At 46.2% G+C, this 27,784-nt stretch overlaps 1 protein-coding gene across 1 annotated transcript; it reads left to right on the forward strand.

Moving 5' to 3' along the window:
- Window positions 1-1,661: 1,661 nt before the first annotated feature.
- On the forward strand, window positions 1,662-25,095 carry LOC136654012 (vomeronasal type-2 receptor 26-like). Its single transcript, XM_066630875.1, has 3 exons — window positions 1,662-1,697; window positions 22,943-23,057; window positions 24,185-25,095. The coding sequence occupies exons 1-3, from the start codon at window positions 1,662-1,664 to the stop codon at window positions 25,093-25,095; spliced, it is 1,062 nt and encodes a 353-aa protein (XP_066486972.1).
- Window positions 25,096-27,784: the final 2,689 nt, after the last annotated feature.

Consider the following 27,784-nt stretch of genomic DNA (forward strand, 5'->3'; position numbering starts at 1 on the left):
TATTGTTCCAGCAGAGCCCTGCTCTTAACTTGATGAAAAAGAATGTGTATGCACACACAAGCAAACACACACACACACAAACACACTCACACACACACACACACACACACACACACAGAGAGAGAGAGAGAGAGAGAGAGAGAGAGAGAGAGCCTTTAGCCCTGCTTTGCTACAGTGCTCTTCAGCCAGGTCAATGGACAGCCATTTCAGCCAATGGAAGTGAGCCTTCTGGGTGTGACAGGGCCAAACAGCTCCCATTGCCTTCAGTGGCATCTCCTTTCATTCGGTTTCACGCAGGGTTTTTGTGATGCACAGGCAGCTCTTTCACACTGCTAAAATGACACTGGAAGAATCATGATCCTGATATAAAGTCCATCTTTCTTTCCATTAAATGTGATTTAGAAGAGAATTTCCATTAAAAGACAATTTCAGTATAAGTAAATTGCAATGAGCCTGGCATGTGTGTCTTGAATCAGTATTGCTGGGTAGGTACTAAAGGCCTGGGTGCCTCGAAAAAGCCCACTGCTGATCCCAGAGAGTGCCTTTGGGTGGTAATGGCAGGGGGACTTTCATGGGCCTAGCCGGGCAGCAGATGCTCCAGGGTGGGGAGGTTGCAAAGGGTCTCCTGAAATAAAGACAGGCAGCTGGTAGCTTCAAAATACAGCGACACAGAAATGTTTGCACTTCAACAGATTTGTTGGTCTTCAAGTGGTGTGTGTGTGTGTGTGTGTGTGTGTGTGTGTGTGTGTGTGTGTGTGTTATGAGATAGAGGCTGCAATCCTGTTGACACTTACCCAAGAGAAAGCCTTGTTGACTGTAATGGGACTTACCTCTGAGCTTCCTCAACCCCCTTTTCTGATGTTATTGAGAAAGCATTATTGGCATTTGATGAAGTTAAGCATGGAGTCAGGACGGGATAGCTTAAAAGGGGAGAAAAGACAGCAGCTGGCTCTCTCCTCCAGCGTAGCACTGGAGGACTAAGTGGGAATTTATATGTGATAGGAAGTAATGTCCGCTGCAGGCCATGCTTGAAACTGATATATGCATTATTTAATAAACTCTGGCTCTACCATCCTATAAGTGCCTTGTCTTCTGTGATTTATTGGAGGTTGTGCAGGCAATTCATAAAGTAAACCACAACTTGGTGGAAAAATGAAACCTTTCCCCATCTTTTGAAAACAAGTCTTGAGACTCTCAGTGTTTTGTGGACAGTGTTAATGTCCCGGAACACACTCCAGCACCCTGTGTGGGTAGCAAGCTGGACAGCAGAATTTCAGAACATGGGATTCTGAAATAGCCAGCAATCTCCGGCAAAGAGCACCTCAATGAGATCAGGGTATGTAGAGAAAGTGAACTTGTTCATCTAATCCATGGAGTAAGACTACATTTGAGAAACCCCACATTGCAGGTTCATACCTAAATACTACCAGCATGCCCTTGCATTTCTCTTTGCCATCAATGAGATCAACAAGAATGCCAAGCCGATGCCCAATGCCACGCTAGGACACCAGATGTTGGACGATTCTTTTAATTCAAGAAGAACCACTTGGAACACTCTGGAACTCCTCTTCAGCAAAGTGAAACTTTCCAATTACAACTGTGTCAGGGGGAAGAACTTAATGGCTGCGATTGGTGGGCTCACTTCTCAAAACTCCGTGCAGATGGCCAACATCTTGAATGCCTACAACATCCCACAGGTATGTGTCTTCATAGGCATGTTTCTTCACAGGTGTGCACCTTCAATGAGAGAAGTGGAGATCTGCTTCCAGAACCCTACCTGTACCCTCTCCAAGTGTGGAAGTTGACAGGACTACTCAGCAGAAGCTGCTGTCATTACAAATTCTGTGGGCTTCTTGGAATGACAGGGCCATGGCCTTATAATTCTAGTACGGTTTGCTTCACCTCATTACAGAGCATGAGCCCACTGTACTTTAAGCCATGAGTCAGACAAGAGTCAACGCAATTCCTCTCATAGTTGCTTAGCATTCACTCCATGGTATAATTTTATGTGTGTATCAGTGCTCTCTGCTCCAATAGCATGTTTTTGAAGGGTCCATCTGTTGGAGTAGTGTTTTCTCTGAATGTAAGAAGAAAAACACTGTTTAATAATGAAGGAATACATTTCTTGCTTTAAAAAAATTTGTCTTCCTGAGCTGAGCTATGGTGCTTTTGACCCCATGTTGAATGATAAAATTCAGTTCCCCCTTTTCACCTGGAAGATTCCAAACAAAAGCCTTCAGTATGCTGGAATTGTTCAATTGCTTAATCATTTTGGATGGAATTGGATTGGCCTTTTCATACCAGATGACGACAATGGAGAACATTTTCACCGAACACTGAGACCGAGGCTCCTCCAGAAAAATATTTGCTGCTGCACTGGTGCTCTGCACACTTAGGATTGGGCCATCAATTTAGTGGGAAGAGACCTCACATCTTAAGTATCTACAAGATTCCACAGGTACGTGCGATCATCCATAGCTTCAGGACACGCAGCCCACACTGTACCCAGTGCTGGGTTTGAGCAGGCTGGAGGTCTCCTCAGTGTAAGAGAACATTTGTGGCACTAGGTTTGCAACACCCAGCACCAGCTGCTGCACTGGTGCTCTGCACGCTTAGGATTGGGCCGTCAGTTTAAAGGGAGGATTCCACTGGGGTTGGAAGGCTCTTGCAAAGCAGGTGTTTTCCTCTTGCATATCTCCATCTCTGTTATAAATGAGCCATGAAAAACAGAAAAACCACTGGCAGCAATGTGCACAGAAAAGGTTTTAGCAAACACCCCCAAACCCCTTCTTGTTGCTCTGCTCCTAAATCTCACCTGTATAAACTGCTTTTTTTTGGGGGGGGGGAATAATTGAGGTTCTGGGACTTGCATTTGCAGATAACTGAATTAGATCATTGGTAATCCTTTCCTGAGAACCATATCACAAAGCCCAGGCAGCCCAGTCCTCACCTGTGCTGGAGCAGGCAGGCCAACTGGCATGGGCTGTATCCAGTGCGGGTGAGGAGGTGGCTGTGGTGCAACTTGGAGAAAACAAATATCTATCCCCTTACCCCATGTCACGCACCAGCCACCCTTTACGGGGCTATTCTGATCTATGCCAGTGAAATCTGGCCAAGTTGATCACCTTCAGCATGTTGGTCTTTTGCAGTGTTTGGGTGTCCTTTGGCCCAGTATATCTGAGCACCAGGGGGAAATATATGGCGGCAGTGGAGATCTTCTCCATCTTGGCTTCCAGTGCTGGGCTACTAGGATGCATTTTTCTCCCCAAGTGTTATATTAATGTTGTGAGACCTAACCTAAATACCAGAGAGCAGCTAGTAAGACACAAAAATCTACAGCACTAACTAATGTTCCCAGTTCATCACACACCTCCCCCCTCTCCGTCTCTATGTAATCCTACGGACAAGTTGTGTCTTCATCATAGTTGGAAAATAATCTAGTATGTCTTAAGCAGTCACCAGTCTGATCAGTGTTTTACACTGGCACACCTGAAAGAAGCACATGAGACACAGGCTTGGAATGATGTAAATTTTTATTAATAAACAACAAACCTGCAGCAGGGAGAAATTTATTTGAAGTCCCCCAGCATGCTGGCATCTAATAGCTTGGGGAAAATGGCACTGGCCATCTACCTCCCCCTGACCCCAGTAGGGCATCACATCCTGGCTCAAGGTGTCACTCAATCGAGGACTGAGTTATCCTATCACGGCCAACCCCAAAGGGTCAAGGCAGCCGGCCAGCACAGACCCACACTGGAAAACCTTGTGTAAGCCTTTGCTCGAACCAGCCAAGGGGCTCGCCAGCCAGCCTCATCAACCCGGGCAAATGTTGTCAGAGCAGTTCTGGCTTACCCCTTGGCGTTACTAACCTCAGCATGTATGCCAGTCCCCGCTCCTGGCTACCCAGCCAGCACGCCACCTGCCACACGGGGGGGGGGGGTAACCTAGCGCTTAAGCCCCACCACCCCAAGTAAAAACCCTACAGGTTCCGCAGACCCTGCTGCAGATGAAACAGAAAAATATCGGCCCCAGTCATAGATAGATGTACTCTGTGAGAACATGATCTCAGGGTGGAAGACGAGGTTCCACCCTGTCTAGACATTATCCACCTTAGGTATGCATAGATCTTGTGCCTGGAGATGTCAACTACAAGAGGGTACAAGAGAGCCCCAAGCCAGACCCTTCTGGGGAACATGTCTGACCAAATTATGACAATTCCTGATAGCCAGCTGTGAGTCAGAGCAAGATCCCTACAGACCAGTAGCCTGAAGGACAACGAGGTCCTCTGGTGCAGGTCATTCTCACTAAAGTGTATTAACAGTACCTGAGCAGGTGTCCTGGAATCCAGAAAGTTCACACAGCAAAGGGAATAGCTGGCCCCAGAGCATACATCTCTTGGAAGCCCACTACATCTCCGCCATGTCGCCCAAGTCGAGCTGGGTGCCAAATTCCAAGGCCAATGCCCTCTTCCTCACCCAAAGCACAATGGAGTGTCCAATAAGAACATAAGAACAGAAGAACATAAGAATGATGCGGATACAGGTGGGGAACACTCAGCAATGACTTGAAAATACAGAAAGGAGTGTAAGTAACCTGAATCTGTAACCTAAGACCTGTAACAGTACACCTTAAGTGTCCATCACACTGGGCAAAAGAACTAGGAACTATCACACCCGTCCCTGATCAGGCCGCAGCCACGGCCCCCACATGGGACGCCCATCACACCGGGCACCCAAACACTCACTTAGTGGTACCTATCACACCAGGTACTGTTCATCTGCAGGCCAGGCCGGCACATAGCCTATTGGCCTAGTACTTACTTGGGTAGAACTTATAAGCGACCAACCTCCACTGGCCGATGCACTGGTAAAAGGCTAATACTGCTGCAACAGATGCTGCCCCAATTCTGAATGAATGCAGCCCACCCATGTAGGGTGCTGAATACCAACCAGCCACTGCAAGGCAAACACTGGGCAATGAGGGCCTACTTCACTTGCAAATGTAGCCCATACAGTGTGCTGAATGCTTGCCAGCCACTGCCAGGTAACCAGGGGCCAATGAAGTCCTCTTTCACTCACAAAAACCTACTCCTATAAAGAGTGCTAAATGCCCGCCAGCTACTTCCTGGCAACCATTGGCAACTGAAGGACATCACTTGTAAGTGTAGCCCCATATAGGGGAATGAAACTCTCTGGTTACTGCCAGGCAAACACGGACCAATGAAGACCTATTTTACTTGCAAATTTTGCTACATATAGGGTACTGAATGCCCACCAGCCACTGCCTGGCAAACATTGGCCAATAAATACCATTTTCACTTGCAAACATAGCCCCATATAGGGTGCTGAATGCTCGCCAGCTACCGCTGGGCAACTATATGCTAGTAAATGCCTACTTCACTAACAAATGTAGTCCCATATAGGGTGCTGAATACTTGCTGGCTATTGCCAGGCAACTATGGGCAGTAAAGCCTACTTCACTTGCAAATAGGGTGCTGAAAGCTTGCTGGCTATTGCCATGCAACCATGGACCAATAAAGGCCTTCTTCATTTACAAATGTAGACCCATACAGGGTGCTGAATGCCCACCAGCTACTGCCAGGCAACCATTGGCCACTAAAGGGCCTACTTCCCTTGTAAATGTAGCCCCAGATAGGGTGCTGAATGCCCAGCAGCTACTGCCAGACAAACACGGGCAAATAAATGCACCTGCAAATGTAGCCCCAGAGAGGGTTCTGAATGCTCGCTGGCCCCTGCCAGGCAAATATGGGCCAGTAAAAGCTTATTTCACTTGTTAATGTAGTCCCTTATACTTTGCTGAGTGCTTGCTGGCTACTGCAGTGAAATCATGGGCCAATAAAGTAATATTGAACCTACAAAGGAACTCCTATATAGGGTGCCAAATGCTTGCCAGCTATTGCCAGGCAACTATGGGCCAAATATAATAGTTTCCCACGATCTGATGTGCTACAATATCTGAGTAGATGTACAAAGTGGTAAACCCTGCTGTTATATCTGCAGTGAAATGTACTCTCTTGACGGGGTTGCCAGGGAACAGCCCTAATATATAGGCCAGCTCACCATTTTCTAGAAATGTGTAAGTAAAGGGGGTTTAAGCCTGACCTTCCTAGCCATGGTGTCATAGTGCGGAACCATTCCCGGGGGGCCTCGTGGGCCCACATGGTGTTGTTCATGTGATCCAGCAGCTCAGGTATGGATGCGTAATAGCCCCTTGGTAGAAAAATCACCCACTTCTTCACCCCATTAGAAATTTCAAATGTTGCATCCTGTGTTTGTATTCCAGCTGTGCGGGTACTGTATCTCTGCTAATCCAACTTCCCAGTCCCCCGGCAGTTCCAGGGGTTATGCCAGCTGTGTGGTGAAAGAGGTGCTGGTGTTCTGAGGAAATACCTTAGAGCATGCATTGCTAGGTAGAGTGATATAAAATCCATTTCCCCCCATTTTCTCACCTATGCAGGTTCACGCAGATCTGCACCCACAACCCAATTGTTGAATTTGACAGGCCAGCCTAACCATTTCACCAAGTGTTGCTTTTTGTTACCCTGCCCCTTCGTAGCTAGAACTTTTTCAATCCTGTAAACCTGGTCCTTGTTCTTCACCTTTTGTAATTCTTCAGGGTAGAATGTCCCAACAATTGGGTCCCCTGCATAATCTTTTAACCTGAATACAGGCCTTTTTGCTTTGTGGTGGGCTTGGTCAACTATGAAAACCTTTGTGGTAAAACTCTGTTCATAACCTTTTTCGAAAACCCCCTTGAGCTTGGAGACTCGTACGTGATCTCCTTTTCTGAACAAGGGAGCTGCTTTTTTTTCTGTGTACCCTGTCTCCATAAACTGTTCTCCAGACAGATAGTGTGTTGGATTTGTTAACATTCACAGGCCGTGTCTTGATTGTTCTGTGGAAAGAATGGTTATAACACCTTATAAGCTGTGGAAGCACTTCAATATATCTGAATGTGTTCGTAGCTGTAAAAAATCTCCACATTCTTGTTTTCAGAGTCCTGTTAAAATGCTCCACAACTGCAGCTTTGACTTCATTGTTGGTAACAAAGTGGTGGACGTTGTGCTTTTTTAGTAGCTCCCTTACAGGCTTGTTCAGGAACTCTTTACCAGAATCAGTCTGTAACTTGCGAGGTATTCTTCCCTGTTTGAAGATATGTTGAAAAGCCCCAGAAACCTGCCTTCCTGATTTATCTTCTAGGCTCCTAGCCCATGCATATTTAGACAGTATGTCCACCACCGTTAAGATATACTTGTGACCATTGTTGTACTTAGAAAACTGCTGCATGTCCACTAAATCTGCCTGCCATTGAGCATCCACTCCCGAGACAATAGTTTTGTTTCTTTTAAAATGGACTCATGCCTATTTGTGCAGTGTGTAAGCATTGTGTTCTGAAAGCCATGTGCTAACTTGTTTTCTGGTCAGTGATTTACTTTGCTTTTTATCCTCCTGGTAGAGTAGGTTCACCCCTCCGTAGCTCCTGACTGACCCTGGTGAATAATATATGTTCTTTAAAATTTGATCTGCCGTGTTGTTGACTAGCACACATATGGACACAAGTGTCTGTTGTAAAACATTTTTATTTACAGGTGATTCTTCTCCTTTTGCCACAACAAGTCATTCAAGGAACAGGCCTTTGCAGGGTTGTCCTAGAAGCTCCCCAATAGACAGATTTTGAACACTTCTAACCAGCTCATCTGTCTAGACAAAGAAAAATGTTCTCAACACACAGTATACACGATGGAATAGCAGGCCCCAATACATTGCCCCAAACTTCTACCTCCATATATTTACTGGTGAAATGAGGCGACCGGGCCCTGCATCCCCCTCTAATCCTCGGCTTCCAGCCGCTGTGTGGTCCCCAACAAGTGGGAGGATGCTTGCTTCTTCTTCTCCTTCCAGTTCTAAAGCACGACTCCAGTATGTCACCCATTCTGGCGCTGTCATCCTGCGCTCCATTTCCTCCAACCTCTGCTTATAAAAATGTATAGTTAAACCATAAGCACAAATATTCACAAACCCCCCCCCCCGGTTATAAGCACACTTCCCACCACCCTTCTATGTCATAAGCACTTATTGTAAAGCGTGTATATTTACCATTGGTTTTGGCCAAAAGGGTCCTGCACCCGTCTCTAATTCTTGGGGAGCCACACTAAGGGGATCAACAATTGTCTCATCTTTCAGTTCTAAAGCACAATTCCAACATGTCACCCATTCTGGTGCTGTTGAACTTTGCTCCATGTCCACTGGCTTCTGGTTTTAAAAATTGATTGTCGTCCCAAAACACTGACTGTCTGGCAAGTCAAGTTCCATGGGTCTCTCCAATCCAAAACACTCTGGCAAGTCAAGTTCCATGGGTCTCTTGCTTCTTCATTGGCCTTGGTTTCTCTGTCATGGCCATCATTGCCATTTGGGCATGAAGGGTTACCAATGCTGGTGTCTTCATGGGAACCCATCAACATCTTCACAACCTAAAAAGCTAAAAAACATTTAAACACCTTGTCACCTAGGCCCAGCCCAGGTGGCTTGGAATCAACCTGGAGCAGGGTCCTCCTCAGGGGTAAGGGCCTCCTCTGGAGTAAAACAGGACTACTATCAGGACTGGGACCCCAGCCAAGTCCCTTCCCAGGGAGCAGGCCCTGTTGCCTCCTGGGAGCAGTCAGCAGGCACGTGGGTGGAAAGGGCGGGGCTGGAGCAGAACAAGGGGAGCTTCATAAGGAGGCTGGGAGGCGAAGGGAGAGGTCGCTCCTCTCCAGTCGGGAGAGGGATCCCAGAGAAGGCGAAAGGGGGTAGCCACCCCGGCCTCATCCAGACAACTGGGGCTCCTCAGGGAACTCGGCAGACCTCAGCCCTGGAGAGAAGGGCCAGGGGCTGGGAGCCTCCAGACCCTAGTCATGCCTGGGGTCCTGGGGTAGAAATCAGAGAGGCGAGTCTACAACAGCCAGGACCCCCTCTCAACAAACCCCATTGGAGGCCAGGGATTCGAGGGGCAAGACCGGAGGTACAAGGGGCCCTCCTGAGGACAGCTGAGCAGACCCCCAGCCAAGGTACTGCAGTTCTCGGGAACCCATACCCCTGGCCGACAGACAGCAGCGGGAGAGCCAGGCCTGAAGCCCCAAGGGGTCAGGCCGACGTGGGGAACGGGCCGGGTATGCGCCGACGCCACCAGTCTATGTAAAACAAAGGGGCCTGTGACGTAACAGGCCCCATGAGTGTGAAGAACTTAACACGAGTAAACCGGCTGTATAAATCCACTATATCTGCCTCACGGTCTTCTTTTCGCCGACGACCGACGCGCATCGTCCGGGTAAGCCCCCCGTGCTTGGGCACACCCAAAGGGGCGGGGTCTCTGCCAGCCATGGACGTCACACACCTGTGAAGGAAACTGCCCAGGAGAAAACTGAGTTTCAAGATGATACAGCTGCCTGTACGAGGCAATCATGTATCATAGTTCACTATATCCTGGATCTACCAGGAGTCGATAATAAGCAGCACAGTATTTGCTAACAGGGCCAGAGGCTGACAGATAGTCATGTTTTCTCTATTTTCTACCACTCCATGAAAGCCAATGTGGAATATGGAGAGACCTTAGGCAAGGAATGTGGGATTCAGCAGGGGCCTGGATAATGGCAAAATTGGATTAAATGCCACTTAAGGAGTTTGAGTGTGGAAAAAATTAAATGAATGTGTTGGTTGTGTTGTCTGGTTTTGGCCAAGGCTGCCAGGGCAGTTTACATGGGCTGCACTGGGTGCTTTGTATCCCTAATTCACTCAGCAGAAAAAAGCAGCAGCCAATGGGTACTGTAGTGCCAGACAGCATCAAAAAGATGAATATCTACACAATCAAAATGGCTTTCATTTAAAAAAAAATCCAATTGGAATCAGTGGCATCACTAAGGTTTGTGTTACCTGGTGCGGGATGGCAGCGTGTCATCCCCCCATGCAGTGGGCGGGGCAACACCCCCGGTGGTGGGCGTGGTGTTGTACCATCACTCCTGGTTTTTTGGCTGTACCTTTAGATAGAACAAAGATAGAACGCATTCTGCAAGAAATTACACATTGATTGATATACTATGATGGTATTATTCCTCCAAACTGCGATTTTAGTCACTAGTGGTGTCACACCCCCACACCCCCGGGTGTCAATTTACTAATACCTTATTACAGCAGTTCTCAAATGTTTAGCACAGGGACCCACTTGTTAGAATGACAATCTGTCCCAAGGCCCAGCAGAAGTGATGTCATGGTGGAAGTGACATCATCAGGCAAATTAAAATAAATAACTACAAATAATTAAAGTAAAACAAATGATTAAATAAGCAAGAGCCAGCCTCATCAGCTGAAGCCTCTGGTTTTTTGGATCCTTTTCAGTGGAGAGGGGAAGCTGCCTTCTGGAGCACTTGTTTAGCTCCTGGTGCATAGGCTCAGGACCATTCTGGTAGCCTTGCACTCTCCTTCACCCGATCTTCCATACCAGCCAAGGCATGTTTGCTTACTTGTGAGTAAACGCGACAGTGAGGCTTAGTTTTGCTTTCCATAGGGCTCAATACATTCATCTGCTTGGAGGGAAGGACGTCCTTTTCAGGTATTTTTGGGGGCTGCATTCATTGAATCAGGACTGTTCTGGTGTCCTTGGATTCCTCTCAGCCTGCCCTTTCCAACGGACTAAGACAGGTTTGCATACTCACGAGTAAACATGCGATGCAACTCACTTTCCATAGAGATCCATGCATTTTTTGTTATCTGGTTTATTGGTCATAACTTTTGATAGAAAGGAGATATTTCACTCTGGTTTATTGCATTGCATTCTGCTCAAAATTCCACATCCAATGGTATATAATATGTTGGGGTTACTCCTAACCACCGCAATTTTAGTGTATCACCCCCCCCGTGCACATCACCCGGTGCGACCCGCACCGCCTGCACCCCCTAGCAACACCACTTATTGGAATTGCTAATTTCTACTCTACAGTGGTAAGTTGAAAATAATTCAGCACAGGTCCAGTGTCATCCCTTCCCCAGACCTCGACTGTGGCCCTGAGAGTCACTGTTTTCCAACTAAGGAATTAAAAAGAAAAAATTGAGAAACTGCTGAATTAGAATTTGTCAGGAATTTTGACCACAGTGGATTTGGTTTGAAGAAAGGTGAAGCTTTTCTGTCTCATTTCATTGTGAAATAACTTACAGTCCCATTCTATCTATGTTCCCATTCCACTGATGCAGCTGCACCATCAAAGTACCTACTACATCCTGTGGGGGGGGGGTAAATAATCCTGGAGGTCTCCTCTAGGAAAGGGAACATTCGTTTTCTTGCATGGGGGTAAGCCTTTGCAAACATTATGGGTCTACTCTGACCTATCAAGTTTGCTCACTCAAGTGTAAGTGGACCTGAAAAAGTGGATTGAGGCCAGAAAGGGGGATAGGATAAAATGGGGCTACTGTCATCAGTACTGCCTTTCCTGTTCTCAAAAAACACATTTGGGCTTGAAGCGTTGCCAGTGCTGGTATCATCATGGGAGTTCATCAGCATCTTCTCAACCTAAAAAGCTGCACATTTAAATGCCCATGAAGGAAACTAAGTTCCAAGACAATACAGCTGTCTGCAAGAGACAATAAAATATCGTAGCTCACTATCCTCTTTCCTGGAGCTATCAGGATAATAAGCAGTACAGCGTTTGCTAACAGGGCCAGAGGCTGACAGACACAGTCATGTTTTCTGTAGCATTTTCTACCACTCCATGAAAGCCAATGTGAAATATAGAGAGACCTCATGCAAGGAACTTGGAGTTCAGCAGGGGCCTGGATAATGGCAAAATTGGAATAAATACCACTTAAGGAGTTTGAGTGTGGAAAAAAATAAATGGCTTTGTTGGTTGTGTTGTCTGGTTTTGGCCAAGGCTGCTAGGGCAGTTTACACGGACTGCACTAGGTGTGTTGTATCCCTAATTCACTCGGCAGAAAAAAGCAGCAGCCAGTGGGTATGTAGTGCCAGACTGCATCAAAAAGGTGAATAACTGCACAATCAAAATGACTTTCATTAAAAAATATCCAATTGAACTTGCTCATTTCTACTCTACTGTGGTAAGTTGAAAATAATTCAGCACAGGTCCAGTGTCATCACTTCCACTGACCTCAGCCGTGGACCTGAGAGCTACTATTTTCCAACAAAGGAATTACAAAGAAAAAATTGAGAAACTGCTGAGTTTGAATTTGTCAGGAAATTTGACTATGTTGGATTGATTTGAAGAAAGGTGAAGCTTTTGTGTCTCATTTCATTGTGAAATAACTTACAGTCCAATCCTATCTACATTCCCACCCCACTACTCCAGCTGCACCACCAAAGCACCTATTGCATCTGGTGGAGGGGAGGGATAATCCTGGAGATCTCCTCTACGTAAGGGACCATTTGTTCCCTTGCCTGGTAAGCCTCTGCTAACATTATGGGTCTCCTCTGACCTGTTCCATCAATTTTGCTTGCTCAAGCCTGAGTGGACCTGGAAAAGTGGATTGAGGCCAGAAAGGGGGATAGGATATCAGTGGTGCTATTGTAATCAACACTGCCCCTTTCCTGGTCTCAAAAAACATACCCCCTGACTCTGTCTCCACCTTGTTCCTCCCACTCTCTGTTCTGCCCACCCCAGCCCACTCCCAGTACCAATGTATTGGTGCCAGGGCTGTTCAGGAGGCCACTACCATGTAGCTGTGGTCACTTACTACTTGTGGCAGTGGCCTGGCTGTGCTAAATGGTGGATCGTGCTATGTGACATTTCAGGCTGAATCTAATTTCACATTACCACGCATTCCCCAAATAAAGACAGCTGAAATCAGGTATGGAATTAAAATGGGCCACTTTATTGAATACAAAATATTGCAACAGGGCAAAAAACCCGTCCCTAAACGGGGGAAATGTCCCTAGCCGTCTTGGTTCCCCGGTCTCATAGTGCATCCACCCGACTCCAGGCGTAACTCAAATGTTATGAAGCCCGCCTCTCAATGTTGCCCGAAGAGGGTAAGTCAGCAGAACTGCTATGCCTTGCAGGTCACCCCTGCAAGGCCCACCAGTTTGGGCAAGGGGCTTGCCAGCCGGCCTCCTCGAGCCGGTCAGGCATCATGGGAGCAGTTCTGGTTCACCCCTCATCCTTGCTGACTTAGACTGGACACCCAGAATGTCTTCTGCCTGCCCACCCTGCACTTCTAACGCCAGTGACCAGGACGTTAAATACCTATATCAAGACCCAAAACCCACTCCACAGTCAGTCTGGGGTAGGCAAAATAACCACCATCACAAACCAATTTAGATGGTGATTAAGAATTATGACCAGGCCCTCGCAGAGCAACCAGCTAGTCCCAAGCCCATTGCTGAATTACCAGTGAACAGCCAGAAAAGAAGCGGAGTGCAAAAGGCAATGGGGTGGGAGGGACAGACAAACAAAATGGGCAGGGGGCAGATGGCAGCCACTCATGGTGCTCATGAATCCCTGAAAGTGTAGCAGGGAGTGGGATGGGACAGGCAGAGTTCTGCTCCACTGGGTCCAGAACTCTGCGTCAGGCCTCCTGGGGCATTTCAACTCTGTGCTGGCCGTTTCTCCGGTGCAGACTTGAGTAGCCCCATTCTGGGACCTGCTCTCCTACCTGGGGGAAGGGAATGAGTATCCCCTTCCCTCAAGGAGCCACCAGCAGCTGCCTGGTGCACTCACGATGCAGCGGTCACCATTTTAGTGCTGCTGCTCCTCAGGGTGCTGGACTCTGGATTGGACGGTTAAACTCCTCCACCTGTTGATCACCATCCATGCACCCATCAGCAAACACTGGGTCCTACATGTGTTGGGCTGTTGACACAAACTCACACACACATGTGCACAGCTCCTTCAGCCTTACAGGCATCTGAAAAAGTTTCTTAATGCGATCATCTGCCTGGCAATTATCTAAATCATTGCCTTCCATTAGAGAAGTCCCAGGGATAATCTGAAGCCACCTTCAAAACTCATAACAACAACAGCTGACTCCACTCGGGAGCTGAGGATAAAATATGCACTTCAGCTTTGGAAAAGCCAGCTACACCACGTAGCTCTGGGATATTCTGTGTAGACAGCTGTGTTATCTACTGCTTGACTATGAAGATTTCAAGGGAGGGACTTGGCAGTGGGGATTCGCTCAGCCCCTCTACGGTCATTTCTGCTCGTGACTAATGATTGTGTTCATACTGCCCAGTGTGTGGAAGTCACTGGAAATTGGTTGAATGCTGTGGGGCTGAGGTTCAGACATGCTGCTGTTCAGACGGTCAACAGTGCTGCTGCTACTGCTGCAGCTGCCTTACATTGTCAGCAACAACTGCCACTACAGGGGGGTGGGTTCACAGAAGATCAGCTATCGGTCTCCAGATGTAACTATTGGTGTCTTTTCCTCTTTCATACTTGTTGACAAGAAAGATCTCTCTTTTAAAGAAGCTCCAGATGTGTCTTCCCTGGAAGGAAAGTAAGTTGGGTTGTGGTTTGGATTTAAACTCAGTGTTGGAAACATACGTAGAAAAATTACTCGGGATTACATACTTTGGGACTGGTGGCAATAGGAGCAGTAGTGGTGGCATGAAGTTCAAGTTCACATATGCAAAAAGACCCCAGCAACTAGAGAACTGGAAGGTCAAGATGGACACAAAATAAATATTGCTATTGTTATTATTGTTATTGTTATTATTAACACTAGGCTAGAACTCTTTCGATGTGCCCTGATCATTATCCTTGTGCAGAGAAGCTTGTTTGTAAGAAGGAACAGAACTTTTGGTTATGTGAGCTGCAGCCGGTGCTCTAAAGTGGTTTTGCTAGTGGGTGTGCTTTTAAAGACATGTGGAACATGACCACACATGGAGGAAAGCTAATAGGCCTGCAGGTTTGATTATGGTGGTCAATGGCACAAGTTTGTGGACTGACACACAAAAACTATGGGACACAATGCTGACTATGTAACAATGCATCGCATTTATTGTGGGGATAATAATGCAGTAGCAGAAATGTGGAGTCAAAATACAAAGCAATAGAGTGTATCGGATATTTTCAATCTTTTTCAGCTCATGGCATACTGACAGGGGTGTAAAATTGTAAAGACTCACCATGGGTTCCTGAACAAGGCACACCCAGCTGCCAGTCAGAGTGCTCACATCACCCAATGGCCTAATAAATGACCCTCCCAAACATCCACGGCACACATGCAGACCGTGCATGGCACACCAATGTGCCACTCACAGGGGTTGAAAATCACTGCAGTGTATTCACTACTCACTCATGCAACTCGGCAAAATCATAAACAGTTGCTAGGGCTGCAATCCCATAAACACTGACCACGTGTTCATATCATTTGTTGAATGCTTGGGGCTGATCTCAGGCCTCCCCCTTAAATGATTCCAACCTAGACAAGAGTCCTGGACTCAGACATGTCAAGGAGAACATGATGGAGGTGCTAATTGTGTCATCAACTTGGCTGCAAATGTGCGAAGAAGCTAGAGAGGCTTAGTGAGTCACTGGCCAGGCTTGCCGAAGGTGCTCTATCTATATCTGCTACAGGAGTTTGAAGAGTTGCAGGAATCATGAGGCTAATTTGCCAAGACTACTGGCCCAGTGTGATCCGCGCCTTGTGCTGACTGCACAAATGGCTGGAGGCCCCTGAACGTGGAAGGAGTGCAGATCCCATTCCAGAGCAGGTGGGTCAGGAGAGTAGGTGCTCTGAGGAAGGATCAGGCTGGGAGGCATGTTGAGGGTGAGCCTCAGTGACAGTGGTGGTGCCAGTAGGCTAAGCCCCCAGACTGGGTCGAATGCAGTCGCTTGGAGCTACTCAGATCTATGTCAGCAACAAAGCTGGTTTCTTAAAAGCCGGAGGAGTTTAAAATGTAGAAGGAAATAAATCAATAGAGGCAAAATGGATACTTGATTAGAGACACAGACTGTCCAATCCCATCTCCTGCCACTCTAAAAGGTGGAGGTGCACACTGCATGCTCTAGGAAGAGCTTGAGGTTTCTGGTGGTGCACACACATGGTTGCCAGCCATTCACGCTGGTGGCTCCATTGAATGCACTGTCACTGCTTCTGTAGTGGAGAGGGATTCCAGTGATGGAACACCTGCTCCATCAACAGAAGGTGCCATAGGATTAGGCCTTAGGGCTGCGTGGCTATTCACATTGACCTGGAATTAAGCCGCATTGAACACAATGAGGAGACATGCATATGGTGGCAAAGTAAAGAATAATACAATCTTAGAGTTGGAAAGGACCTAATAGATCATCTAGTCCAAACCCCTGCCTGTAAGCAGGAAATTCTCTTAGAGCACCCCAAAATAAAACAAAACCAGTTTTGAATGAAACAATCCCTGCAATATAAGGGGATTTGTTTGTCTCTTTCTACCCTTGAAGGTCATCAAGGTACGAGCAAAGGGATGTTCCGTGACAGAAACAAAACACGTTACCTCTCAAGCCAGCCTTCCCTTCTCAGGAGTTGGGGAACTGAGGCTCCACTTTCCTCATTGGCTTGTTCCAGGAGAAGAAACTTGTCATCCTGTTCAACCACCCATAAACTATGGGAATATGAGTGGACACATCCAGCAGGCCAGGTGACCAGATCCCTTCAGACTTTTGTTCAGAAGGAACTAGTGTGATAGGGCTATATTATTTCCCACCTCGCTTTCTTGTTGGGTTATTGAAAGATGTTACTGGAAATTCTTTGCCTGTAACTGGGCATAGCAGGAGCTGGAAAGTTCATAAAAGCAGAGGGGCATGAGGGCCAATCAACTTGATTTTAAGCACAAGTAAGCACATGCAAAGAGCACATGCAAAGAGCATGGAGCATTCCCATTCACCATATGGAATATGAACCAGAGCTTAAGACTACATGATTGTCTCATTTCAGAATAATTCCAAAGTACTTTCAGCGTCTCTTTGCCATGATGTTTGCCAGGTTCGAAATCGAGAAAGATGTCAACCTCTTGACAAATAAGACATTGATTATATTATCAATTGAAAATGATAACAATGCCAGGGGATCCTGTTTAGGAACTATGCGTCTCCTTTTCACACATCAGGGACATCCCCTTAATTACATCTGTAGCAAGAAAAAGGAGTTCATTGTCATCATTGGGGGGCTCATTCCTCAAAACTGGAAGCTGATGCCTCACATCTTAAATATCTACAGGATCCCACAGGTATGTGTGTTCCCTAATCTAGAGAGAGGTACAGCCACTAGGATTGCTAGGAGAGCAGACAATCTGGGCTACAACAAGTGAAGACAGAAGACTCTTCTCTGTCCATTTAGCACATAGTTGGAATCAAATGTTAATCAAGTTTTGTGTGAAATTGTCAAAACCTGATTAAGTTCTTCAAAAACCACTTTAAGGAGGGAATAATTTGTACTGAATTAGTAGCAAATCTATGTGGGTAAAATATTTTCTCCAATACCGTCCCTTGAGGAGGCCTTCATGAATGCCCCACACTGCAGGATGCAGTGCATAACACATTGACAGCTGAATTAAAGCTAGAAAGTTGGACAGGATTGGGTCCTGAGAGCCCAAGCCTATGCCTGTCTACTCAGAAGTAAGTCCCAGGATAGTAAATGGAGCTTACTCCCAGGAAAGTGTGGACAGAATTGGAGCCTGAATGAATTATCCTAAGCCTCTTGGTCATCCTGCCCAAAACACTACACCCCAGAAAACAGAGACTTCCAAATTTTTCTTACAGGATCAAGTACAAAAACTCTACTATATCACCTGCCAGGCATTTGAGAGAGGACCTTTTTATTTAGGAAAAATCAGATGTTTGTCTGCCCTAAAAAGCTCCTTGTCTTTCCCCTTAGCTCAATTATGACTTCTTTGACTCTGCACTGAGTGACAGAACTCAGTTCCCTTCTCTCTACCAGATGGTCCCAAATGCAAGATCTCAGTGCACTGGGATTGTTCGACTGATTAGATATTTCAAATGGAACTGGATTGGTGTCCTCGTTTCAGACAATGACACTGGAGAAACATTTCTGAGGACTCTCATTCCCAGGTTCCTCCAGAACAACATTTGTGTGGCTTTTACGAAGGCTATTTTGGAAGCAAAGGTGTACTTGAATGATAACAAACCCTTTAAAGATCATCTATTTGGTATAGGATCTACTCTCTCTGCATCCAAAAGCAACGTGACTGTTGTTCATGGAGATTCACGATGTATGGAAAGTTTGCGAATGATTCTAATATTTTATGAAATTGGTCAGCAAGACCCAACAGAAAAAGTATGGATCATGACATCTCAGTGGGATTTTGCAACTGTATTAAACCCACTTTTTTTCACACCCAAATCCTTCAATGGTACCTTGTCGTTCGAACTGCACACAAAGGATGTGCCAAGATATGAAAACTTCCTTAAGGCCATAAATCCGTATCGGTCTGTGTTTTCTTACTTGTATGATTTCTGGTCAGCTGCATTTCTGTGTTCATTCCCCACATTTAACTTATATCCACCAAATGCAAGTAAATGCACTGGGAAGGAGAAGCTGAGCAGTCTCCCTAGTTCTATATTTGAAATGAAAATGTCTGGTGAGAGCTACAATATCTACAATGCCGCTCATGCCGTAGCACATGCTCTCCATTCCATGTACTCTTCAATATCCAAGCATAAATGGAAGGGAACTGGAGGCACAGGGGATATTTGGGCTGTTCAGCCATGGCAGGTAGGAGTTTCCTGGAAGCCTCTACTATGTATGGTCACGGATGGACTTGGATCCACTCTTGCAATGCAACTGGACTGAGCGAGAAGTGAGCCAATATTTTCACTTTAGTTTGTCTAAGCCCAAGTCTTTTCTATTTGGAAAAGGACTGGCAGCCCAATCCAATGCATGTTTACTCAGCAGTAAGTCCCTTTAGAGTCAATGGGGCTTACTTCCAGGAAAGTGTGGCTAGGATTGGGTTGTTAATTGCCCGCAACGTCAACCATGTATTAACAGTTTTTAAGCTCATTCTTAACAGTGAGGAACCCAGTTGAGACAGGCTGTCCCTCAGTTCTGCTACTATGCTGATTACCTCTGAACTGAATGTCACAATATTAGTATGTCTACAGTGGTTTAGCTCAAGGGAGGCAGGTAGTACCATGTGACACACTCAGGGACGGTGATAATATGAGTGGCCTAAACTGTGGATATTTTTGCGTTTTTGAATCATGCCATCATGATATATATCCTTTGATAGGTAACTTAATGTAAAATGTACTGAAACAAACCGTGTTGTCTGTTTTCTGTCAAACATTCTAGCCAAATAACCAGAAAAGGAAAACACAACTGTTTTGTGTAAAACAAAAAGTGGATTTCTTTAACTCAAAACTAACCAATGAGACTTGGGGTGCAATCCTAACCAACTTTCCAGCACTGACTTAGCTGTACCAATGCAGTGTGTATGGCATCCTGCAGTGGGGAGGCAGTCAAAGGGGCCTCTTCAACATATGGGCATGTTTGTTACCTTACCTTGGGGCTGCATTGCAGTTAGGTCAGTGCTGGACAGTTGGTTAGGATTGTGCCCGAATTGTTCCAAGAACAAGTGAGGTGTAATAAAACATCATGGAACCAATAAGTGTTAGTCTGAGTCAGCTCTAATTTCCATGGATGAGAACTCACACTAGCACTCCTATTCTTTTGTGTGTGTCATCACGTTTGCCACTTTTTCTTTGTTGGTTACTGATTTGTTGGTTGACCTGGAATTTTGTATAGTAAAATAAATAAATAAAGTTAATGGGGGTGACACTAACCCTAGTCATGACACTAGTGGGACTTTTGGGTGGTGTTAGTCACTGACTGAGTTGAAGTTAGATTGTCACTTTTAAGTTAGTGGACGCCAGAATCTTGTGGGGACAGGATGACAAAGAGGGGGACATGTGGGGGAGGGGATAACATTGGGGATGGAAAGTTTCTTATCTTGGAAGGACGGAGATGAGTAGAGGAGCAATAGACTGAAGGATTCCTATTGGGGCTTATTAAATGAATTGTGAATTCTGGTGCAAATGGGGACTGGGAATAGGAGGAGGGGGTGAGAATAGCTCTGAGAAAGTTTTACTATGCAAAGTTTATAATAATCACAGATAAAGAAATGTTCTCATGGGTTTTGCTGGCATGCAAGGTCTTTCAGGTCACACGGAATTCCTGCAGCTTGTTGACTAGGAGGAAGGGGTTGCTAGTTAATGTGGGGCATTGGGGACTTTGTGTGTTGTTGTTGACTGCCTTAGATGACTTTAAAAGTGGGTTCCAAACATTAATGGTGGACTACAGGTCTATCCGTGGTTATTAACCATTCTGGCTACATTGAACCTCCAGGTGCAGGGGCAGGATATCACAGAGTACTAGGTGCAGAGACTTTGACCCCTTGCTTGTGGGGAAATGTTCAATGCCTTTATTTTCTGACCATGAATATTATTTATTTCAAGTCATGACTCCAACTGAAAATAATTTTGTTGTATACGTCTGTGTGTGTGTGTGTGTGTGTGTGTGTGTGTGAAAAATGTATGGGCCCCGGGTGTCCAATGACCTAGCCATGCATCTGCTTATATAATCACAGTCTCTGCATTGCCAGAAGGCCAAGTTGGCAGATTCCAGTGATCTCAAAAGAACTCCTGCTCCACAATTGAACCCAGTGTTTTATTTTTCTTGTCCTCCAATCAGCTTCACCACTTTCTGAGAAACGTTCGCTTCAACAATAACGCAGGCGAAGAAATATTCTTTGAAAATGGGGAACTGGCAACAGGTTTTGATATCGTCAACATAGTCACGTTCCTCAATCACTCTTTCCGTAGAGTCAAGGTAGGAAAGATGGACCCCTGGGCTCCTGAAGGAGAAGAGTTTGCCGTTAATGGAAGCGCCATTGTGTGGAAACAGAAGTTTGATCAGGTGGGAAGGATCTGGATGCATTTTCTGAGCTATAATTCCATAGTTGTAGAAGAACCCAGAATTACTCTTCAGCAGATGCCTGGGAATGCATATTCCTGTACATGATGCACTTACTCTGAAGCAAGCCCTATGGCATTCACTGGGATTTACTCTGGATCTGCCAGCCTTCTATGATGATCATAACAGTGATGCAAGTGTAACACTTACAAATTTGACTGACTTGTTATAATGTTTGTGCTTGTAGACTAGGATGAATAACCATGGATAAGCATGAATAACCATGGATAACCGGGATTTAATCCTGGATGAGAAAGCCGACCTGGTACGTATTACGGAGACCTGGTTGGACATGGCGGGAGGAGTTAATCTCTCCGAACTTTGTCCATCAGGTTTCCAGGTGTTGCAGCAGCCAAGATTGCAGGGACGGGGAGGAGGAGTTGCAATGGTCTATCGTGAGTCCATCTCCCTTGCCAGGTGCCCTGTCCAGCAGTTTGATGGGTTCGAGTGCCTGTATGTTGTGTTGAGAGGGCCGGACAGGATTGGGATTCTATTGGTGTACCACCCGCCCTGCTGCCCAACAGTCTCCCTGCCTGAGCTGACTGGGGTGATCTTGGGAGAAGCATTGGAGGCCCCCCCCCGTCTACTAGTGCAGGGGGACTTCAATGTTCATACCGAGGCCCCTGCAGCAGGTGCGGCTCAGGATTTCATGGCCTCCATGACAACCATGGGCCTGTCCCAGAAAATCTTGGCCCCAACACATACTGCAGGACACGTGCTGGACCTGGTGTTTACAGCTGGGCACGGGGGTAGTGATCTGGATGTAGAGGAGATCAAGATGATCATGACAGATCACTTCGTTGTCATGGACAGATCACTTCCTAGTAAGGTTTAGGCTTGTTGCGACTTCCTACCTCCGCAGAGGCAGGGGACCGTTTTCTATGGTCCGCCCCCGGAGGCTAATGGATCCTGAAGGTTTCCTGAGGGCTCTGGGGGATCTTCCCACTGCCAAGACTAGCATCTCATCTGAGGCCCTGGTTGACCTTTGGAATGGGGAAATGACCAGGGCAGTGGATGAGATTGCTCCAGAGCGACCTCCGCCACATCGCAGATTCGGAGTGGCTCCTTGGTTCACTGAGGAGCTGCGAATGATGAAGACTTGAGTCCCTTCGGGGAGAAAGGCAGGGTAAAAATAAAGTTGTTGTTGTTGTTGTTGTTGTTGTTGTTGTTGTTGTTGTTATTATTATTATTATTATTATTATTATTATTATTATTATTATATTTGCCAAACTCTCACATGTGCAGGCATATGTTATCCATGCTCTTTTGTCCTCTTGTTTGTCCATCTCTTCCTATGAATATTCAGGCTGAATTGATTAAGGTGATGAGAAGAGGTGGTATGTAAAGGAACTAAAGGAAAACATCTGGAGGCTGAAGGATTCTATATATACAACAATATTGTAAAGACCCTCATTGGAACTAACTAGGACAGCCCACCTATGTAAACCGTCTTGAGTAATATCTGATGAGAAAGGCCTTAGGTAAATACAGGTGTGCGCCACTTAAAGACAGGGATACATTCCCTGATCCCTGTTATGTGATTAGGTCATTCAGTGAACATTCAGTCCAATCTATTGCCTTTGTTGTGGAAACAGACACGCCCTGCCAGACACTAGCTGGCTGCACAGGCTACTGGAGACAGATGGCCTCTTCTTTGCATTAAGGGCCTCTCTGTTGTGTAGACAGACACTCTGCTGCAGGCTACGGGAGATGCGATTGCCTGCTTACGAGCACCTTCATTGTGCTTTGACCATCATCATATATGCGATCAGTCATGAAGTGAAGTGTTGTTAAGCGGCGCACGCCTGTATAGAAGTAAATTGATACCTATAAGAGGTCAGAAGAGCTCATGAGCTGTGTGTCATAACTGTATTCTCGTGGACAACAAACAAAACCAAACATCACAGCAATGAGAAAACAGTTGATTTCCATGCTAACCATTTCTCCTTTGGGGTTTTTTGAAGATGCCACCCCGATCGACATGTACTGAGAGCTGCCATCCTGGACAGACAAAGGTGGTACGCCAGGGGGAGCAGATCTGTTGCTATGACTGCGCTCAGTGTTCTGAAGGGAGGATTTCCAGCCAGCTGGGTAAGTGAAGAAGGTGATGCTCCATCCAATCGGTGTTGCAGAAGTTTGTGGAAATGAGCTGCTCAAAGGTCTTCCAGCCCAATCTTTTCTTTCCCAGCACTCAGAGGAACTGTGGCATCAAGGAACTATTGTCCCCTTCCCCTGAGGAATGTCTCAGGTCCCGCTATGGGGCTTCTCATATTTGCACCAGCTATTTTGCTGGCACAGATGTGAGAACCTATATGTCAAGCTCTTAGGTCGGACACAAAGGATATAATCTTGCGGAGGAGGCCTCTGCCACTCCCACACCCCTCCCACCGCATCTCTTTCCCCTTCCCCGCTTCCCCTGCTCAGATCACCATCCCAAAACTGATAGGCTATACCACTGCCTGGTGGTCCCATTTATTTCCACGCAGTCACATGGCATTCTTCATCCAGAACCACCTACTCCAAGGGTGCCGTAAATGTGCTTTATGACATGTTTACAACACCCAGTGCCAGCACTGGAGCTCAGCACCCGTGCTATGAACCTTTAGGATTGGACCCTGAGGGCCCAATCCTCAATTCATCATACTGATGCAGTCAGTAAAGCAGCAAATCAGCAGAACGTATGGCCCAGTCCTATGGGACTGTTATGACAGTGGGGCAAGGGTCTACTGTTGTAAAAGGCCCAGTGATGGCGTGAAGCTGGTGCCACCACTGGGCCAAACCAAGCATCTGCTTCAAAGCAGTTGCAGATCCGGAACCACATTGCTGCAGATGCCGGTTCAGAAGTGGGGGCATGTTGTGGATGGGGTGGGGTCAGGCCAGGGAAGAGAGGAGGTGGATCCTGGTGGCAGCAACATGCACCAGTATCTAATCCTTGAACCTGCTGGCCGGCTGTTTGCCCCCCATGACAGCACACACTTCCTAGGCACAGCACAGCTGACCTTTGGGTAAAGCCTGATGCCAGTTTTACTAAAGGTTAGCATTGAAAGGATACCTGATTGTGTTACATACAGTGATGGATGTAAGGAAAAATTTGAGTGATTTATTTTGTATATATTAATTGACATGCTTCATAATATGATCGCACTGCACTGTTGCCAGACAGCCTAAGGTGACACAGACACACTTTGAAATATTGAATCCCTGCATGTTTCTCTTAGATGCAGATCATTGCAGTGACTGCCCAGAGGACCAGCATCCAAGCGGGAACCAGGATCACTGTATTCCCAAAGCCATCACTTTTTTGTCCTATGAAGAGCCCTTGGGAATCGCTCTGGCTTCTTCTGCTCTGCTGCTCTCCACCATCACACTTGTGCTCGTGTGGAGCTTCATTTGGCACAGGAACACCCCCATTGTCAAAGCCAACAACTGGAACATCACCTGTGCCCTGCTGTTCTCCCTGCTGTGTTGCTTCCTCTGCCCATTTCTGTTCATTGGGCAGCCCAGAAAGGAATCCTGCATTCTCCGGCAGACCTTGTTTGCCATCACTTTCACAGGAGCTGTTTCTTCAGTGTTGGCCAAAACCCTCACTGTGGTCCTGGCCTTCATGGCCACCCGACCAGCCAACAGGATGAGAAAATGGTTAGGGAAGAGTTTGGCCATGTCTGTCATCGTGGCGTGTTGTCTGATTCAAACTGGCCTCTGTGCAGCGTGGCTGGCAGTGTCTCCCCCCTTCCCAGAGTTTGACGCGCACTCCCTGATAGGTCAGATCATAGTGCAGTGCAACGAAGGCTCAGTCTTCATGTTCTCCACTGTTCTGGGCTACATGGGATTTCTGGCCCTTGTCAGTTTTGTGGTGGCTTTTTTGGCCAGAAGTCTGCCTGATACTTTCAATGAGGCCAAGCTGATCACCTTCAGCATGTTAGTCTTTTGCAGTGTTTGGGTGTCCTTTGTGCCAGCCTACCTGAGCACCAAGGGGAAATACATGGTGGCCGTGGAGGTCTTCTCCATCTTGGTCTCTAGTGCTGGATTGTTGGGTTTCATCTTTCTCCCCAAATTCTTCATTATTGTGTTGAGGCCCCAGCTGAACACCAAGGAGAACTTAGTAAGGAAAAAGAATGTTGTTACCTGACTGAATTGCTTGAGTACCTTCGCCCGTAGCATTATGCATGAACCCCTTGAGATATGTCCACTGTTTTATAGAAACTCATGTGACTTCCTTCTCTATTCCCAACTGTTCCTCTTGGACATAATCCTGAGATTCTTTTCAACTTTCACCAATCTGACATTTCAGGGTCAATCTAATTTCTCATTCCTATTTCTCCTCCAAAGTGCAATCATCTACTTTAGTTATCCTAAGCTGTTTGTAACTGCTTAAAAAATAATAAATTGTTACGAAGATGGTGAATTGCATCTTTAAATTGATTGAGTGATTGACAGCCTTCATGTTCTCCAGCTCCAAGGAGAAATACATTGTTGCTGTGGAAGTCTCCATCTTGGTCTCTTGTGCTGGATTGTTGGGTTTCATCTTTCTCCCCAAATTCTACATTATTGTGGTGAAATCTGAGCTGAACACCAGGAAGCAGATTGTAAGGAAAAATAAATTGGGTACCTGACTGGCCTTCTATTTTCTCTTCATACTTCTCCTCCCATTCAAGTTTGTGCCTTGCAATTTTGTGCAATATAAACTTGTATTGTATTTGTATTGCATTTAGCAGGTTGAAACTAGTGAGAATAGATAATAAATGAGGGTGAATTGACTCATTTTCCTCCCAGATGCAGCAAAATATGTTCTGTTGATCCCTTTGGGGGATGAGACTTAGATATGCTTCTGTCAAGCACCTGACACTGACATCTGACCTGACAATACAGAAAGAGATTTCTGTCCAGTAATGCAGGACGCTGAGGTGGTGCAACATTTGTGCCATCAGAATTTCACTTATGGCAGTGGATAGCTAAATGGCATCCATTGAGGACCAGGGATGAGCAATCACGGGCCCTCAGGTCACAAATGAGCTCACTCCTCAAAAGTTCTCACAGGATTCTAGGGGAAGAACAGGTCTAGAATTTGGTTCATAGGAGACTTGATGTATTTCCTGTGACATTGAGATCCATGTGACATTGGTTCATTCCTTCCCAGTCTGAACTGTGATGTTTTAGTTGACCAACAGCCTCACAATCTCAATGAGTCATGGATGGCTGCTTTTCACCTGCTTTCTACACCAGTATAACATGTCTGTCAACACCCCCTGCCAAGTAATCTCCAATACTCAGGTTATTCTGAATCCGCTGAACTCCACACACACACAACCATTGGCTACGAATCAGACAAAAATGATTTCTTTACCCCTGCAGATAGTCAAAAAACTTCTGGTCTGCAATGACCTGTCCTATAATCATAATAATCCCTGCCTTCAGCTCCTGAAAGCACCAGGGGCAGACAGCAGCCACTTAAGGATCTTGTAACTAAAACCTTGAATTCTCCTTGGGAGCTGGTGATCTGCTTCAATCCCTTTATAAAGCCTCTCTTCAAAACAATGTGCATCATGTAGATTTAGGAAGCTATGGCTGCAATCCTGAACACACTTTCCTGAGAGTATGCCCCATTGAACAAAACAGAACTTACTTCTGAGTAGACCTGGTTAGGATTGTGCCCTAACTGAAGATAACCTTCCTCAGTGGATGTTTGGGAATTAGACATGGTGTAAAGGTCCTGTTTCCCTCACCCCTTTGGCTGTCAAGGTGGATTCCATAGTTTTGTTTCTTTGTTTGCAAAGTCCGATGGTTTTGTGGCCCCAGCACTTCTAGTGTCCATGTCACCTTGAAAGTCTCTGAGCGCAATTGAGACTGAGACCAAGATATGCTCCTGTTCAGGCTGTTCTCGTTGCTCCTGCTGCTGCTTTTGCTTCTGCCTCATGTTGTCAGCAAGAACGCTAAATCGAGTTGGTGTCTGCTGCCCGACATTCAACGCAGCCTCCGAGATTCTTCTTCCGATGATCTTGTCATTGGCGAATTTTCCCCCTCTGTGTTGCTGAACTGAATGAGGTTTCTTTCAGCAAAACTCCGGATGTGTCTTCACTGGAGGCTTAGTAAGTAGCTCTCCTCTGCTTGAAAGATGTACCAAGGGCCACATTGGCATTCTGGTTCTCCTGCTTCCCATGTATGGTTGTGTGGTCATAGCGCTGTGAGCATCCATGTCACCAGGAATGCCTTTGAGTGCAGTTTGGATGGTGGCCTCCTCTTCTCAGCCCCATCCATGCAGCTGTGTGTGTTCATTTTAATTCTCATAGTTGCCCTGATAAGTATCCTGGAGTCCCTGTGATTTCTCTGAGGTGATGGGGAGAGCTTTGCAGCTAATCATAGATTTGAGTCTGGGCTACTGGTATCCAATCACAACTCTGAAGTATCTGCTTCATGCTGGATTCCCACAGTTTTTCTCTTTCTTTGAGTGAGAAGCAGAAACATCCCCAATTATTGAGTTGAACTGATAATCTGCTCTTTGTTAAAACCAAGGCACAGTTTCCAGTGTGGTAGTGAACCTGTGTCTGGTCGGTTCCAGTGCAGACTGGAGGTTGGGACTGCATGATAGATTCCTGAGATGTTCAAGAGAGTCACACCACATATTGAAATCCGTATGGACGTCCTATTAGACCTGATCATCACTGAGGTTAAATACTCTTCTCCTGACAGGGATGTTTCCAGATCATTTTCTTTCCCCATTGATTTCTGTAGTAAAGAAAAGGTGTAGAAGGGGGGGGGGATTTTAAAAATATTTTACATAATGATAAAGTATGTGAGATAATAATAGAAAGACAACTAGA

Source organism: Tiliqua scincoides, chromosome 5 (assembly GCF_035046505.1).
Source record: "Tiliqua scincoides isolate rTilSci1 chromosome 5, rTilSci1.hap2, whole genome shotgun sequence".
NCBI classification, from domain to species: domain Eukaryota; kingdom Metazoa; phylum Chordata; class Lepidosauria; order Squamata; family Scincidae; genus Tiliqua; species Tiliqua scincoides.

Bases quoted from the DNA above. Each gene is read 5' to 3' on its own strand.
- LOC136654012 (XM_066630875.1), top strand. From the start codon at position 1,662: ATGGCCAACATCTTGAATGCCTACAACATCCCACAG. The intron at 1,698-22,942 runs GTATGTGTCTTC...ATGCCACCCCGA, and splicing joins ATGCCTACAACATCCCACAG to TCGACATGTACTGAGAGCTG. The intron at 23,058-24,184 runs GTAAGTGAAGAA...TGTTTCTCTTAG, and splicing joins GAGGATTTCCAGCCAGCTGG to ATGCAGATCATTGCAGTGAC.